Raw genomic sequence first — 15,950 nt, forward strand, 5'->3', positions numbered from 1 at the left:
ACTCTGATCATCACTAATTCTCTAAACCAAATCTACATCCTCGGTCTGTAAAGTGTTGGACTGAGCCTGTGTTGTGGCATCAGGTGGAGCCTAAGTTTATGGGGGGTTGCAGAAGTATTAGACTGTAGGATCAGCTCACATTACACGTCAGTAAAAACAGTGAGGCTTGAACTGTGAACAAGGTAACATTTGGTGAAGACCAATTCCCTCAAAAACACTGGATGTTTTTAGCCTCTCATTAATCTTTTCTTCCTCTCTTTGTTGCCCTCCTCATTGTTCACTATTCATGATGCGTTTCATCACAATGTTTCGCCTCTCATCTGTCATAACCTTCCCTCCAACCATTAACACTTTCTCCCTTGCCCCCCCCCCTTCATTCTCTATCCAGCGTTAAGGTCGTGGATGTCAGAGTTCTCCCATCCAGGAGTGAAAGATTTCTCCCAGTTGGCCGTGGACCTTGGCAGAAACCAGCTCATTGTGGGAGCAAGGTAACAAAAAAACTTAAAATCAACATGTATTGTTGGAAAAGGAATGGATATAGTAGTGTTATAAGAGAAATTTGGAGTTAATACAGGAGATTGAGACATACAGAATAAGATTGGGATGTGTGATAACAATACAAATCTGTGTGCTTCTGCTTCCTACCTCCAACATGAAATATTTGTTTTACAGAAATGTCATTTTCAGACTGAGTTTGAACAACGCCTCACTCATACAGGTAAGGTTAGAAAAATAAGGCACTTACAATAGAGCCAGCGGAGATGTTCAGAATTGAAATGATTATGCTGCATTTATTTCTTCAGGCAACAGATTGGGCACCTGATGAAGACACAAAGCGTTCATGCCAGAGCAAAGGCAAATCTGAGGTTGGGTGCTCTGTCACAGTACAGACTTATGGTCACAAACAGTCCTGGGTCGACTGGAAAAGCTATCCACACTTTAGCAACACGGGATTCACTGTCACGAAATAGTAAAAACAGGTTGTGGTGCATTTGTTTGCAGGAGGAATGTCAAAACTACATCAGAGTTTTGTTGATCAGTGGGAGAACACTCTTTACATGTGGGACCAACGCTTTCACCCCCGTCTGTATGAGCAGGCAGGTTGGTACAGGTTTGAGCCATCAGCATCATTCACCACCAAATTATTCATAATCAAAGTAGTTGGGAATATAAAAGCTGCTCAACTTCACAGAATGTCAACCAATGTTTAATGCCTCTAATGAATAAATTATACACTTGTGTAATTTATAAATTGCTTGTAATTGATAGTGGGGACTAAAACTGCAGCCTTTAAAATATTTCTTCTTTTATAATGAACAATGTAGTGCAAAACCTGCTGATTACTAAATCAATTACACTGTCAAATAAAACTCCAAACTATTCAAGAAAAGCAGCAAATCTTTGCATTCGAAATGATGGAGCCAGACCACGTTCACCGTTTGTGCAACAGATTTATGCAAAACGCAAAAATGAATCATGTTAGTATTTTGGAGGCTTTATGATTCACAAAGACTTTAATATATATAATAAATGTTTGCATCAATTTTGTGCTTTGGTAAAGACTGAGTCATGCTGTCCTGACAAATTAATTAAAAGTTTGAATGAATGTGAATAGGACGTTGAAAGTGGCCATAAAACATAAGACAAATTAATTGTCAGACATTCAATTTGCAGCACCCTTTGCAAACAAAGGACTAACACAGCAGTGGTTGATTTCCTGTGCTGCGCTTAGCTACGTTCACATCCTTACTCTGCCTTTCTGTCAGATTGGGAACATCAGTCAGGTGTTGGACACAGTGAACGGCGTTGCCCGATGTCCTTATGACCCACGGCACAACTCCACAGCCATGGTAACAGAGAAGGGCGAGTTGTATGCTGCGACAGTGATCGACTTCTCAGGACGTGACCCAGTTATTTACAGGAGCCTGGGGAACATGCCGCCACTACGCTCTGCCCAGTACAACTCCAAATGGCTCAATGGTAAACAAAACACTGCACTTTTGTCTTTCTTTTTTTCCCTGACCCCTATTGATCCGAGTATCTGTTTGTGGATCTCTCTTCTCCCTCATGTCTCCTCCAGAGCCTCACTTTGTGTCCGTTTATGAGATTGGCCGGTTTGCCTACTTCTTCCTGAGAGAAACAGCAGTTGAAAATGACTGTGGAAAGATGGTGTTCTCTCGTGTGGCTCGGGTTTGTAAGAACGACATGGGCGGGCGTTTCCTTTTGGAGGACACCTGGACCACCTTCATGAAGGCCAGGCTCAACTGCTCCCGGTCAGGAGAAATCCCCTTCTACTACAACGAGCTGCAAAGCACATTTTACTTATCAGAGCAGGACCTGATCTACGGCATCTTCACCACGAATGTGTGAGCGATGTCTACTTATCGTGTCATTAAAAGGACATTTCACTGAATCATATGTTGGATTGCATGTTAGGGAATACTGCAAAAAAGCTTTAATTGTTTCCATATGTACCCAACACCAGCTATACACCATAGTCTGGCTTTTAAATTTTTCATGCTATTCAGAAAGCTGTTGAAATCTGAAATGTATTTGAATGATTTATTAGAAATTAATTTTAAAGTCATTTAAGGTGAAAAAACAACCCCACTTGATTTTGTATTAGTCTCTTCTGTACACTGAATTGCTGCATTTTCCCCAGGAACAGCATATCAGCTTCAGCTGTCTGTGCCTTCAACCTGAGTGCCATCACTCAGGCCTTCAATGGACCTTTCCGCTACCAGGAGAACCCCCGCACTGCTTGGCTTTCCACCCCAAATCCCATACCCAATTTTCAGGTGACCAACGTATTTACACTGACAAAAAAGAACCGCTGACTGCATCCACACAGCTGTTTTTCCTTGACAACATGGTATGAATAGAAGTGAGAGACTTCGTCCTCTTGCAATTGCCCAGCCTTCCCTCCAAGGCTGGTAAATGAGTTTTCACAAGACTGACATCTGTTTCATCTCTGTGTTTGTGAGATGGCTTATTTCAGTCTAGAAAATTCTGGCTCAGCTCTGTGAAAAACACCTCCAACAATAAGTGCTTGTCAAGTTTCCAGCACATATACAAAATGCTATTCAAATCAAGCTGCAGGGACATTGTGAATTATATTATCACTGCATTTCATATGCGATAGTTTTGCTCTTTTTGCTCTTAGTTTTGCATTTATTTAACATATCCTTACACGGTCCATTTCTCATGGCAGAAACATTGACTTATAGGAAAAAAATAAAAATTAAAAAACATATATTTAATTCTGTTGCAAAAACCTTGTTACTGACACTTATTCATATTTATTCATTGATGTTCTCAGTTAATGTACATCAGAGTTTTCAAGTCCAATGAACCCCATCACTAACATGTGTTTCCAGTTCATCCTTTTAAAGAAAGCATACTGCATTAGTAAAACTAGCAGCTTCAGTGGTTCGTTAAAGTAAAACCTGGAGACTTAGGAGCCACCGTCAGTCCCTGAACCCTGATCATAATTCCTCTTTCCTTTCTGCTCAGTGTGGCACACTGGAGGAGGGAGGTCCCGGGGGGAACCTAACAGAACGCAGCCTCCAGGATGCCCAGAGACTCTTCCTGATGAATGACGTGGTCCAGCCAGTGACCATCAACCCCCTGCTCACACAGGACAACCTGCGCTTCTCTAAGCTGGTGGTGGACATCGTGCAGGGCAGAGACACCCTCTACCATGTCATGTACATTGGCACTGGTGAGCAAGAGGAAGAGAGATTTGGGGCTGACTTTGGCCACAAATTAAATAATTGAATTTATATTAGATGCCATCAAGTGTATCATACACAAGTTATTTTCAACCCAGATTTTTTTCCCCTTGTTCATGCTGTTCGGTCAGAATACGGCACAATTCTGAAGGCTCTCTCCACAACCAATAAAAGCCTTCACGGCTGCTACCTGGAGGAGCTCAGGATCCTCCCAGAGGGACAAATCAGGCCAATCAAGAGTCTTCAAATCCTCTACAGTGACAGGTCCTTGTTTGTGGGACTTGACGACAGACTAGTGAAGATCCCATTAGAGAGATGCTCCAATTACCCCACAGAACGGTATGATCGACGTCAGCCCGAAGGCTGCAATGTCGGATATGATCTTATCAAACGAGGGATTTTTCTTTGTGGGAACCAAGTGGGGTTTTTAGCAGACTTATAGAGTTGTTGAGCTTAGAACAAGTGAACTTTATCAGCATTGATTTTATACAGATTTAAAGTATGAAGCAAATAGAGAACAACAATCAGGGGTCAGTCATTTAGTAAAATGATTGGCCTGCTCAGTCTGTATATTTTCTGCTGGTGAGTGTGCAAAACTTGAAAAGATTTATTAACTCACTGCATTTTAAAGACAAACACTCGTGGGTGTCCAAATGTGTAAGGCCCACAATAAACGCTGACAAAGATGATTATGTTAAGAGCCCAGTTTCTTCTCCCTGTTAAGAAACTGCTTTTGAACTGTCAGTCTCTACTTTGGCAAGGCTCAGAGCAGAAATTACATAAGTAGGGTATTAATGAAGCTGGTGACAATAAATGCACCACTGGAATAAGCTGACAACCTTATAAAATATTGTATAATGTGCAATAGTTTGTCAGTATCCCGTCTTTTAGCTTTACCTACGACTACTTGAAACAAAGTAAAGGCTCTTTGATACAGAAAACATCCTCAAAATACTGTGCAGGGCATGGTGATGCGATGTTATTAGTATTTCAGAGCAAACAGGATTGTGTCACTGAGAGGCTTGATTATGCTGCAGTGCAGCTGTAACAATTACTAATTGTCTGATTTGATATTAGGAGCTGCATGGAGGCTCGGGACCCCTACTGCGGCTGGGATCACAAACAGAGGCGCTGCACCACCATTGAGGACAGCTCCAACATGAACCAGTGGACCCAGAACATCACAGAGTGTCCAGTAAGTTCCACAGTTCAACCTCTAGTTGGGTTTTAACACCTGTGATACACCTGTTGGGACCATTTTCAAGGCCACTGTAAATTTTTAGACAGAGCTGGCTGCATTTACACAAGTGTGACTTAACGATGCGCCCTCTCGTATGTTTTGCAAAGGTGAGGAATTTGACACAAGATGGCGGTTTTGGTCCCTGGGCACCGTGGCAGCCCTGTAACCACAATGATGGCGAGGGCTCCATCACCAGCTGTGCATGTCGGTCTCGCTCATGTGATGGACCGGTGCCCCGGTGTGGTGGGGTCGAATGCAAAGGCCCAACCATCCAGGTGGCAAACTGTTCCAGGTACAGCCTCTTTATGTGGACATTTGTTATCTCCAACCTGTGCCTTGAAGTCAACCACGCCAGACTGAGGTTATGTGGCCTGGCATGGACTGACATGGACAAGTAGTAATCTACATTTCTCCAGAGATCAATTACTGGAGCAAAATTAGAGCAGTGGATCTGAACATTGGTAATATTAGGTTGTATTAACATAGCAAAAGTTCCTCAAGGAGAGTGAGTGAGTGTTTGACCTACTGTTGACAGATCCACTATAAAATAGGTCTTTTGTCTTTGTTTACTATATTGGTCTCTTGGCATGTTTTTCTGTTGTTTTCCTCAGGAATGGCGGCTGGACTCCCTGGTCGTCTTGGGGCCAGTGCAGCAGCAGCTGTGGTATCGGTTTTGAAGTGAGGCAGCGGTCCTGCAACAACCCCTCGCCTCGCCACGGTGGTCGAATCTGTGTTGGCCAGGGTCGAGAAGAGAGGTGAGGAGATGCGCGTTTGCACTGTTTCTAACAAAACCTGGAAGTATCCAATACGCAAAACACTTACAGAGAAGATTCATATCAGTTTGCTGGATGTTGTTTGCTTATAGGAAGGAAACTGTTGCATTGTTTATTTTGATAAAGGCGTCCATGGAGGGCAGGGCTACTGGATATCATCATGGACCAGGTTCATCGCACAGCATTGTTTAGATTTTAAATATCACCACTTTGCATAGCAATGACATCAGTGCCTGTATGTGTCTTGTGTTTCCAGGCTGTGTAATGAGAAAAAGCCATGTCCCCTGCCAGTTTTGTGGACATCATGGGGCCCCTGGGCTCACTGCAGTGCTGAATGTGGTGGGGGGGTCCACTCCAGGACCAGAACCTGTGAGAATGGAAGCACATGTCCTGGATGTGCCATGGTACATAATAATAATTAATAATAACAAAGTTAGAGTGTTTATGACCATGCTGAAAAATAGGGATATTTTTTTTTACATGGAAAAAGTCAGAAGAGAAACGAGATGATGATTTATAAAGTAATTTACAAAAGTATATAATTTACTGGAGCTCACCGCAGATAAATGGTATTTGTTTGCCTGGCCAAGAACATCAAATTGAGCTACTGTTGTGGTTCCCCTTTTTTGTTCTGTCTTCATTTACTAAATCAGCGCTGACAGGTCTTTTTAGAGTAACAATTTGGCAAAACCTCAGTACACTGGAAAAAGTATGGTTTAATCTTAATCATCGGATTGAACACAAACTATGAAGCTACCAGTAAGTGTGGCCTTTTCAAACTGGACATATGGAAATTGCCCTCTTCTCATTCTCCTGTCTACTCCAAATGTTTTTACGTTGCAGTGCTACTGTACTAATCAACCAAGGCAGAATACAGAACACAGAGCAAATACTTAAAACTAAAACCATATATAAGAAGCAACCGTGGAGAACAATTAAAGGTTTAGAGATACCCTGGATATACAGGTGACAGCCTGGCAGATTTTAAATGATCTACTCTGCTACAACCATTACGTGTAACCCCACCTGATGTATCAGCGATTCAACTATCTCATCAGAGCTGACTGTGGAGCCCAGTTTTGTGTGCTTGGTTGAATGCAGCCTTGTACCATTCAACACAGTAATTAGCTGCAAAATAGGCTCCCTCCAGGAAAATCTGCAGTGTTTGTGTTGTATAACAGCATGTATCGAGGCACCACAGTGTCTCTGCAAGCTGTTGAATTACTGAAAAGCTCAGAATGTATGGCTATGGGAGATACAGACAGCAGCAGCTTCAGCCTGTGACACGGTGATGGATTTGCACTTTTTAATCAGCATTATTGGTCCATGCTGTCTTCCAGGAGTATAAGACCTGTAACCTAGAGGCTTGCCCCGAGGTGCGTCGCAACACCCCCTGGACCCCCTGGATGCCGGTCAATGTTAGTCAAGATGGGTCACGGCAAGAGCAGAGATACAGGTACATCTGCCGGGCACTGCTACCCGACCCCCAGCAGCTTCAGCTGGGCAAGAAGAAAGTGGAGACCCGGTTTTGCCCTAATGATGGGTCTGGAGCCTGTCAGACTGACTGTGAGTACTGAGAATGAGCAGGGGATGTATAGAAGCCTCTGCTCAACAACTCATGCCCATATCTTGTATAGCTTCACTGTACTGTTAGCATATCATGAATGTGACCATGTTTTTTTGCTGTGGGACCATCTAGAACATATTAGAATAAAGGTGTTTTCAGCTCTATCTTGATCTGGACTTTAAGTTACTGCTGCTTAACTTGCATTAGACCGGTCTAAAAGCGAAAGTAGGCCTCATCCATCTGTACAGACTATATTTTCTCTTCCTCCACCCCTCAGACACATTCATGCTTTTCTCTGAATTATTTAATAGAGTATAAAAATGAGATTTTGATAATAGAAATACATATCATTTTGGACAGGTTTTCCAGGGACTTTATAAAATTATGCTATGATTAATTATATCATTAAAATGTTAATGTTTATGTTTTGAGACCCCACAAATTCCAAACTTTTTAGCTTCTGGGGGAGTTTTGGTTTCTTCGGTTGGGACCTGACTCCTCGTAATGCAAATGCTGTTTGAACCCCTAGGAAGTGTTCGTGATTTATGTTTTTTAAAAAAAAATTATTGAAGGTGCCTGTGTGTAGAGAGAAAACTAGTTCATTTTTCAATGTGAGCCATATTGCACTAACTAATTAATGTTTTGTAATGGTGTGCCACCTGCTGAGTTTCCTTTTTCAGCTGAATTTGAATTTCTTTAGGTAAGCTCAGTCAGCAGCTTGTGGGTAAAGATGTTAGGATTGACTTTGGTCATAATTTTTTTTTTTTTTGATTGAAAGTTGTTTCAGCATTTCTTTTCACTCACTGCTCCAGTTTACTGCTTATCTTTCAAAGGAGACTGAGAAAGAATATTGCTGTGTTTGTCGTGCTTTTATATTCTAATAAATCAAATAAAATGTATTTTCCAGCTCTGGTTGAAGATTTGGTGAAGACTAGTGGCCGTTCTCTCTCCCAGCCCCAAGGTGCTCGCTGGGGACAGTGGGAAATGTGGTCCAGCTGTTCCCAACAATGTTCAAGAGGCTTCCGGACCCGGAAACGTAGCTGCTCATCAGCAGGGGGCAGGACCAACCCCAGCGCATGTGTAGGATCCCCAGTGGAGTATCAGGACTGCAACACTCAACCCTGCCCAGGTAACGGTGACATTGGGACAGTATAGTTGCAGACCAAACAAAAAAAGCAAAGTGTGTTAAACAAATACACTGTACTGTGTGTGTATGTGTTTATGTGTTCTAGTGAGTGGGGCCTGGTCTTGCTGGTCTTCCTGGTCCCATTGCTCATCCACCTGTGGGGGTGGACACCATCAGCGGACTCGAACATGCAGCAGCCCACCTCCTGCCAATGGAGGAGACATCTGTATAGGCCTGCACACTGAAGAGGCACTCTGCAACACACATTCCTGTGAAGGTATGAAAGTATAGTGTTTTATGTAATACGAGCTCATAAATCACGAAATGTCTGTAACCTTTTAGCTGCTATAGGTCGTTGTTTTAATTTCTGCAGACTAAGGGGAAACGTAGTCCACAGTTAAATATTTGACCATTTTGAAAGACAGAATTTATAAATATAGAAAGCAGATTTTCCCTCACTGATTGGATGTAGAATCCTCTAATGATATGGTCTCTTTAAGGCACTATCTGCAGATATAATAATCATGACCACTGCAATGCTTATGGCACTTTGCTTTGTTTTATGCTACAATTTGAAATCCAACGTAGATGCCTCTGGCTGCATTTAACACTACTTTGTCCTTGCGGATGTGTGTAAAAAGAGCTATAATGTATTCACTAGTCAACTGATGTGGATTTAAACACTAAAATATATTTACAGCTGTTGATGCAGTACTAGCAAAAGCAAAACTCCCCCAAATGCTCAGACTCAGCTGTACTTATATAAAGCATAGTTTTCAATTTGATCTTTCATAGCAATTTCCTTTAAATTTTTTTCCATTTGTTTTTTGCACACTGGTTAATTTTAGTGCCAGTTATTTCTTTTAAACCTTTCCCCTTTGTCACCTTCATTATCATTAATCATTATTGTTAGATCATAAATACACAACAGCCACAGTTTCCCCCCATTTACCTAGATTAAATAATGAGGTTTGTATGTACACTAATGGGAAATCTCCTCCACACATCAAGTTGTGAATCAATATCTGTGTCGCTGAGGCAAACAACATGATTAGTGGAAACTATCCCAGCATGCACTGGCTCAAAGTCAGTAAACTGTGGAAAAAAAGACTGTAATGAAATGGCTGAAACTAACACTGAAATTTTACCACTGACCTCAGCACGGATGCAGTTTGTCAGGTCATTGCTTTATTCCTTTGGTGTTTAAAAGAAAAGTAGTGAAAGGGTACGCAAATAGGTGTAATCAACTTCTCGTTGATTTTGCACTTTTGTTCAGCAACCAAAGTAACTCTAGCAGGAACAAAGAGAGGCTGAATTGGCTGTTGACTGATGATGACCACTGCACTGTAGCCAACATTTCTCAGCCTGCACACTTGTTCACCCTCCACAGAGTTTCTTTGCTCACTGACTTCGAAAGAGGAAGAAAAAATAGATTGTTTCTGACTGCTTAAATGTACAAAGAGGTAATTTTATCTAATAAGATGTGTGATTACAATTAAGTTGCTTCTTGTTGTCTTTTTGGTGGCAGCCGACATTCAGAATCCTACAGTGAACCACTTTAATTATGAAACAACTTACTGCTGCCGTCTCCTAAACCAGAACCCCTTGCCTAAACAGTGAAGGTGTTGGGTCTTGTTACGTAATCAAATTTTATTCTAAATAAAAACCTTTCTTAGGACTTTCTTTGAAGTAGAGGTATTTAATATGAGTTGGAAGTAATGGGCTGAAACTCCCTCGATGCCACAGGCAGTTAAACTAGAGGATAGGGACACAGAAGCAGATCCCAAAATTGAATGAGTGTTTACTACGCGCAATATTATAGGAATTTTTTCCTTTGTTTTATTTTGCTTACCTTGTATTTTTTTAAGAATCTCCTTTTTCCATCTAAACGTTTGATTATTATTGTCTACATGTGATGGCTGTCTGTGAACAGGTTTGGGCGAGTGGACAGAATGGGGGGATTGTGATGAGGAGGGTCTGCAGCATCGTACTCGCCGCTGTGGTGAGGACCAGGACGCTGAGGCCAGTCTCTGCCAGGGCAACATCACCCAGTCCAGGCCATGCCAGCCTCATGAGGTGCCAGGTGGGCATGTTCCTTTTAGTGAATTGCTCGAACAAGTTTTCTGCACATCATAAAATTGCTGCACACTGATGCTGATACAAGCTGGAAAAATCCAGTTAGTCACGCAAAAAGTTTAATCAGGTTAATGCTGACTTTTTCATGCCATGTCTATAGAAATTGAAAAGACAAATTAATGGGGATGTCAGCATTCTGCCCACCTTCAGAACAGTGAAGCCTTACAGGGAAATGAACTTTTCTTTTCATTTTTGTTTTTGATCTTTTGATGTTTCTTTCACTTGGTTAATTTTCTGTCTTTTTACCTTCTGTCTGTCTCTTTCCAGTCATTTTACCTGGACAGGAGGAGCAGAGCTGTGGAAGTGAGTGAAAACAAGTCTCTCCACATTGTTATTTTTTGTTCCCAGGACACACACACACACACACACTTACACACCTCCTGTTTGTATGTACTTCATAATACTCCACAGAATATCTGCTGGGTTTGTGCCTTTGTATTCCCATTGCATACAAATCAAGTCAGTCATCACCACAATTTAAAATGCAGTCTCTGAACATGTAGGTCCACATAGTTTTTGTTGCAAGATTACAAATTTATTGATTTAATTTTTTATTTATTTTTTGCCAGATGTGTATCACACAGTTGGTAGCACATTTATTTTTGTTTGTGGCTTTGCTCCCTGTAGCCTGGGAATGGGATCCTTCTTAGCCTGATAAAGTTAGACAACAGATACGCAACATAAAGTACTTCCCTGTTACTCTATGAACTATGTACTAACCAGACTGCAATGTTTTTTGTTGTGGTCATCTAGAGTTCAGTAAGTATTGTTCCTAAGGTTCGGCCCCCTGATCTTTACAATCTTGTCTAGAGTCATCCTCAGGCTAAGTTTTCATTTTGGCAACTTAAAAACTCTTTATGCTACAGTCCTCCTTTGTGGTGTCTTTGTGTGCAAGTCATTTAATTTTTCGCTCAGTGCTAACATAAAGCTGGATCATCAACTTTGTACACCCGATAATAAATGGCTGGAATTTATTCCGGATATTCATAATCCCCACAGGATGAACCCTGTTGATCTGGTCATCCTTTGGCTTGTCTTCTGGCACCATTCATAAACACAAATGTAATCTTGCATTCGATTGGATACAATTTAGCCATTGCTCTTTTATTCAGGGAAACCGCCCAATAACTACCACAACACTATAAAATCAGATGTTGGCAGCTATTTAGAAGTTTCCAGTTGCCTCCAATGAAAAATCAATAATTTGTCATCAGTTTGGGTTATATGTTATTTTATTTTTCTCGTCCTCTTTGCTTTTTCCACCCAACTGCTTCCAGCCTTTACTTTGTTCCAGCTGATAGCTGTGGGCTCTGCCAGTTTCTTTGCAGCAGCTTTACTATCAGCACTGACCTACACCTACTGCCACCAACTGAACCGTCCATCAGCAGAGTCTGCAGTCATCCACCCCAGCACACCCAACCATCTCACCTACAACAAGCAGGGCAATGTCACACCAAAGAATGAGAAGTACATCCCCATGGAGTTTAAGGTAGACTGATCTAGTTGTTGTATGATTTCTGAATTATTATTGTCATATGATGCATTTTGTGCCTTTATCTGACAATAAAATGTGTCTTTTTGTCTCTACACTATAGACCCTTAACAAAAACAATCTCCATGTGAACGAGGAGACGTGCAACCACTTCCCCTCTCCGCTGCCCTCCAGTAACGTGTTTACTACCACCTATTACCCTCCGGGCCTGAGCAAGTACGACTTTCATCAAGACTCACCCTGCAGGTCCTACATGCACAGCTGAAAGGAGCTCTAACAACAAACCAACCCACTTTTTCCAACACCACCAACCTGACAAGTTTTCTCAATGAAACAAAATACACCAAGACTTTGATAGATTATTCTGTTAATTAAAGTGAACATGAAAGTCAACCTCATGCTCCAGTGAAATGTTTTTTATTTGTTAATAAGATCTTATAGGCTCAGTTTACCCAAATTACATTTATTTTTAATGATGTCATGCCATACAGAGTTTTGTGTTTATGTACCCAGGCTTTCTGATCTCTATGATTTCTTAAAGTGATACTTCAGTAGAACATTTCAATTTGCCAATTGTATGTAGCAGCTCGATGTAATATTATTTTTGTTTTTTATTGAGTTGCTACAGGCTTCAAAAAGGTTTAAGGTTTCAAGCATACAACATATGGGCCACCTACACGTCCTCTCCTCTGGAGATGTGTCTGTGTGTGTTACCTTAGTTACTTTCTACTGATATTCTTGTAGTTTAATATTCTACAGAAAATAAGTTAATACATCTACTGTGTGAGTGCACAGCAAAAAGGTGAACAAAGGTGAATATTCACAGGCAATTGTACTGAAGTGACCCCACACACACTTGCAAAGTCTCCTGTGAAAGTATTTCATGTTTCAAAATATGGTTGCTTTTCTGTTGAAGAAAAAAGAAGAACAGAAGGTTCGCTGGTCACACAGACAGTGAGCCAATCAACAACAAGGAGCTGTGTGTACTCAGGTCAACTGCAGTCCTTGTTCTATGCTTCGGGGTGCAAGCTACACTGGTGTGATTGCAGTGGTGCCTTTGCAGTTCCTCTCAAGTTTTAATGGAAATTAGCACCTGCTGTACAGGTGTCCCCTCCATCGCCCTCCATATACCCTGAGGTGCTCCAAATGTGCTCAGGTCAGTGTGAATGCAGGGTAGGACCCCAGACTCCAGGGCTTCAACTACACCTCAAATATTCTACTGCATGTCACTGGATTTTCAGTGGACTGAGAAGAGCCTCGTCTGTTGGTTATTATTGTTGACTTTTTGTATTTTTGGCAGGTGGGTTCTGAGGACTGGCTACTGTCTTACAGGACACTTGGACACAAGTGTGGTCTGCCATTAGGAAAGACATGTGAATGGAGCAAAGAAATTAAGAGAGATGTGCAGATTTCTGTCCTATTTGCTTTAATTTTTATGATTGGCAGCATCCACAATGGCAAACAACAGTAAAGAGAACTTTTCTAAAAGGTCTCACTATGTTTTGTACACTGAAGATGCTACTTTGCTGACTTTTCTGTCAGTAGATTATATGAATCATTTTCTGTTTTTGTTTTTTATTTTCTGAAATTGTGGTTGAAACTGATATGAAATGGGCATTTTTTTATCTGGATGTTAATGCATTAAGATTATTTCTCACTACTCACCAAATATAATACAGATATATCTTTAGGTTCCCACAAAACAGTAACACAACGGTTTGTATATACTGTAACTGTGATGTAATAACTTGCCCAAGCAGGTTTCAACTGTACATCCTGTTTTCCATAGTGTACTGAAATGAATAGAAGACAATGCCTGGAAGTAGGAAAAAGTATCTACAAAAAAATGTAATTAGAAAATGTTCTGCAGAAATGGAAAAGGTTATAATTTTGACATTTGTTTTCGATGAAACATGAAACATGGTTTGAAGATGGCAATACATGGACCATAACTTTTTCTCTTATGTTTCTGGTGTTGAACACAGTTGGTAAAAACAAAACAACAACAAAACAAAAATAATATTATTGGACTTTTTACATTTTGTCATGTTTGCATGGATTTTCTCCAGGTTCCTCCAATGATCTAAACATGCAGATTAGATGAACTGGACACTGTTTAGTCTGAGTGTGAATTGTTGCCTGTTTATATCTGAATTTACACCTATATAAGATATTAATGCTCCATTAATGCAGCCAATTGGCATTTCTGTTGCTTGTTTCAACAATATGCATTATGCTTTCATACTGCATATGTTCCATGCCTCTATTATGTACAAAGTTTGTGGTACCTTATTTTTGGTGTCTGTGATTTCCGAAAAAAAAATCTAAATCTCTCGCAAATGTCCTGGACAAAATGCGACATAAATTAGAACAAATATAATGTGAAAACTGTATTCTCCTTTATGTTGAATAAGTATGTTGAAAAATCATGCATCCTCAATATTTATGCATGTCAAGCTGACCTGCTATGAACCCACCTAAAAACTCTCTAATAACACTTAATTTAACCATGACAGATCATTGTCTCCAGTTTTGCTATATTTATTTAATAGTACCAAATTTTCTTGCTCTTTTCTGGAGACATCTTGGAAATTATTAAGTTACAGACGTGAAATAAAGTGATTTCACTTGGTCTAATGGTGATAAACTCTAGGTTAGCCAGGATGAGGATGCATTAAACAGGTTTTAAATTTTCACAAACAAATGTACTCCAACTTCTAAAGTCACGGAAAAATCTACACAAGTATGTGGGGCTTTAAAACTATTCTAAACCTTTTGAACAAGTTTAAATATTCAAAACTTTTTTTGCTACAATCCCTGACAATATTGCCAATGTTTAAGTTAGTTTGTAAATGTACTGTATATTGCATACATTGTCTTGTGTTTCTAAATTGTAAATAGCAAGAAATTAAATCAGATGTTCTGCACCATTTGCAGTGTTATGTAGCATGAAACAAACAGTCCTTATGTGCGTTCACATTTTGGTGCTTGCATACAAGTAACTGTATGCACCAACACTCCTACATGAATATACAGTACATGTTTGTGTAAATATTGCAGATATGGGTATTAGATGCAGTATATTCTCACAATTTGTTGATGACTCCCTAAATTGTTTCGTTTTACTCCAAAAAAAAACACTTGTGCTGAATATGATTGAATTTGACTAAACGCTGCCTTTTCAACACTGTGAACTTTTGGTACTTTATATTTTTGTACAATGTGCACTGTAAAAAAAAAAAAACACAAGTTGAATAAATCACTTTTGGTGCCAATATTTTTATTATTAATGCTAAAAGGTTAACTGTTATTTGAAGAGGATGACAGTCCAAAGGGACTTCACATGGACATAAATGATGTTCATATTTTTGTAGAGGAAGGGGATCCAGATGTATTGATGCTCCTACACTAGGTTATTGCTTAAAATACTGCTGCTGTTATTAATAGTTTCACCAGATAATGCAATGAGAAATCCTGCTTTCTGTGGTCCTGGCTGTAATCCTGTTTGTGTTTCCCATTGACAACAGGCAGGTGGTTCAGCAGCGCAGCCTGATCACTCCAACAGCAGCCATTCGATGTTGAAAAGGCAACACCTACCACAAAGTACACTTTTCCGATTAAAGTCTGAAGATGACTTTAAAGATGAAGTATTTCCAAAGAGGATTTAGCACAAAAACAACTTGGATCATTGTAAGAACTGCTTTTCAATCTGCAATGAACTTCCGTTTTTTTATGTTCAGAAAGGGGGATTACACCGATCAGATGACCTCATGTTTTTTAATATAAGTGCTACGTCTACCCACTTACTGCCAGTTAATTTTTACATTGCTCTGAACACACTGCACTCCAGTGTATTATTCACGGCCCAATAAGCAGTGCTGCCCT

The 15,950-nt window shown here is 40.3% G+C and overlaps 1 protein-coding gene across 4 annotated transcripts in view; it reads left to right on the top strand.

The window, feature by feature from the left end:
* LOC137108753 (semaphorin-5B-like) overlaps positions 1-15,454 on the top strand; it is a 32,690-nt gene extending 17,236 nt beyond the window's left edge. For all 4 annotated transcript variants that reach the window (XM_067493744.1, XM_067493743.1, XM_067493742.1 and 1 more), the window contains 20 exons: positions 389-488; positions 673-718; positions 804-866; positions 1,003-1,101; positions 1,767-1,980; positions 2,081-2,366; positions 2,663-2,798; positions 3,514-3,721; positions 3,863-4,070; positions 4,809-4,926; positions 5,079-5,263; positions 5,583-5,726; positions 6,001-6,148; positions 7,085-7,310; positions 8,219-8,440; positions 8,544-8,714; positions 10,371-10,520; positions 10,841-10,876; positions 11,851-12,062; positions 12,169-15,454. In XM_067493744.1, the coding sequence (XP_067349845.1) occupies positions 389-488; positions 673-718; positions 804-866; positions 1,003-1,101; positions 1,767-1,980; positions 2,081-2,366; positions 2,663-2,798; positions 3,514-3,721; positions 3,863-4,070; positions 4,809-4,926; positions 5,079-5,263; positions 5,583-5,726; positions 6,001-6,148; positions 7,085-7,310; positions 8,219-8,440; positions 8,544-8,714; positions 10,371-10,520; positions 10,841-10,876; positions 11,851-12,062; positions 12,169-12,330 (3,134 nt within the window). In that variant the 3' untranslated portion in view covers positions 12,331-15,454. The remainder of the gene's footprint in view (positions 1-388; positions 489-672; positions 719-803; positions 867-1,002; positions 1,102-1,766; positions 1,981-2,080; positions 2,367-2,662; positions 2,799-3,513; positions 3,722-3,862; positions 4,071-4,808; positions 4,927-5,078; positions 5,264-5,582; positions 5,727-6,000; positions 6,149-7,084; positions 7,311-8,218; positions 8,441-8,543; positions 8,715-10,370; positions 10,521-10,840; positions 10,877-11,850; positions 12,063-12,168) is intronic.
* Positions 15,455-15,950: the final 496 nt, after the last annotated feature.

The sequence above is a fragment of the Channa argus genome, chromosome 23 (assembly GCF_033026475.1).
Source record: "Channa argus isolate prfri chromosome 23, Channa argus male v1.0, whole genome shotgun sequence".
NCBI classification, from domain to species: Eukaryota; Metazoa; Chordata; class Actinopteri; order Anabantiformes; family Channidae; genus Channa; species Channa argus.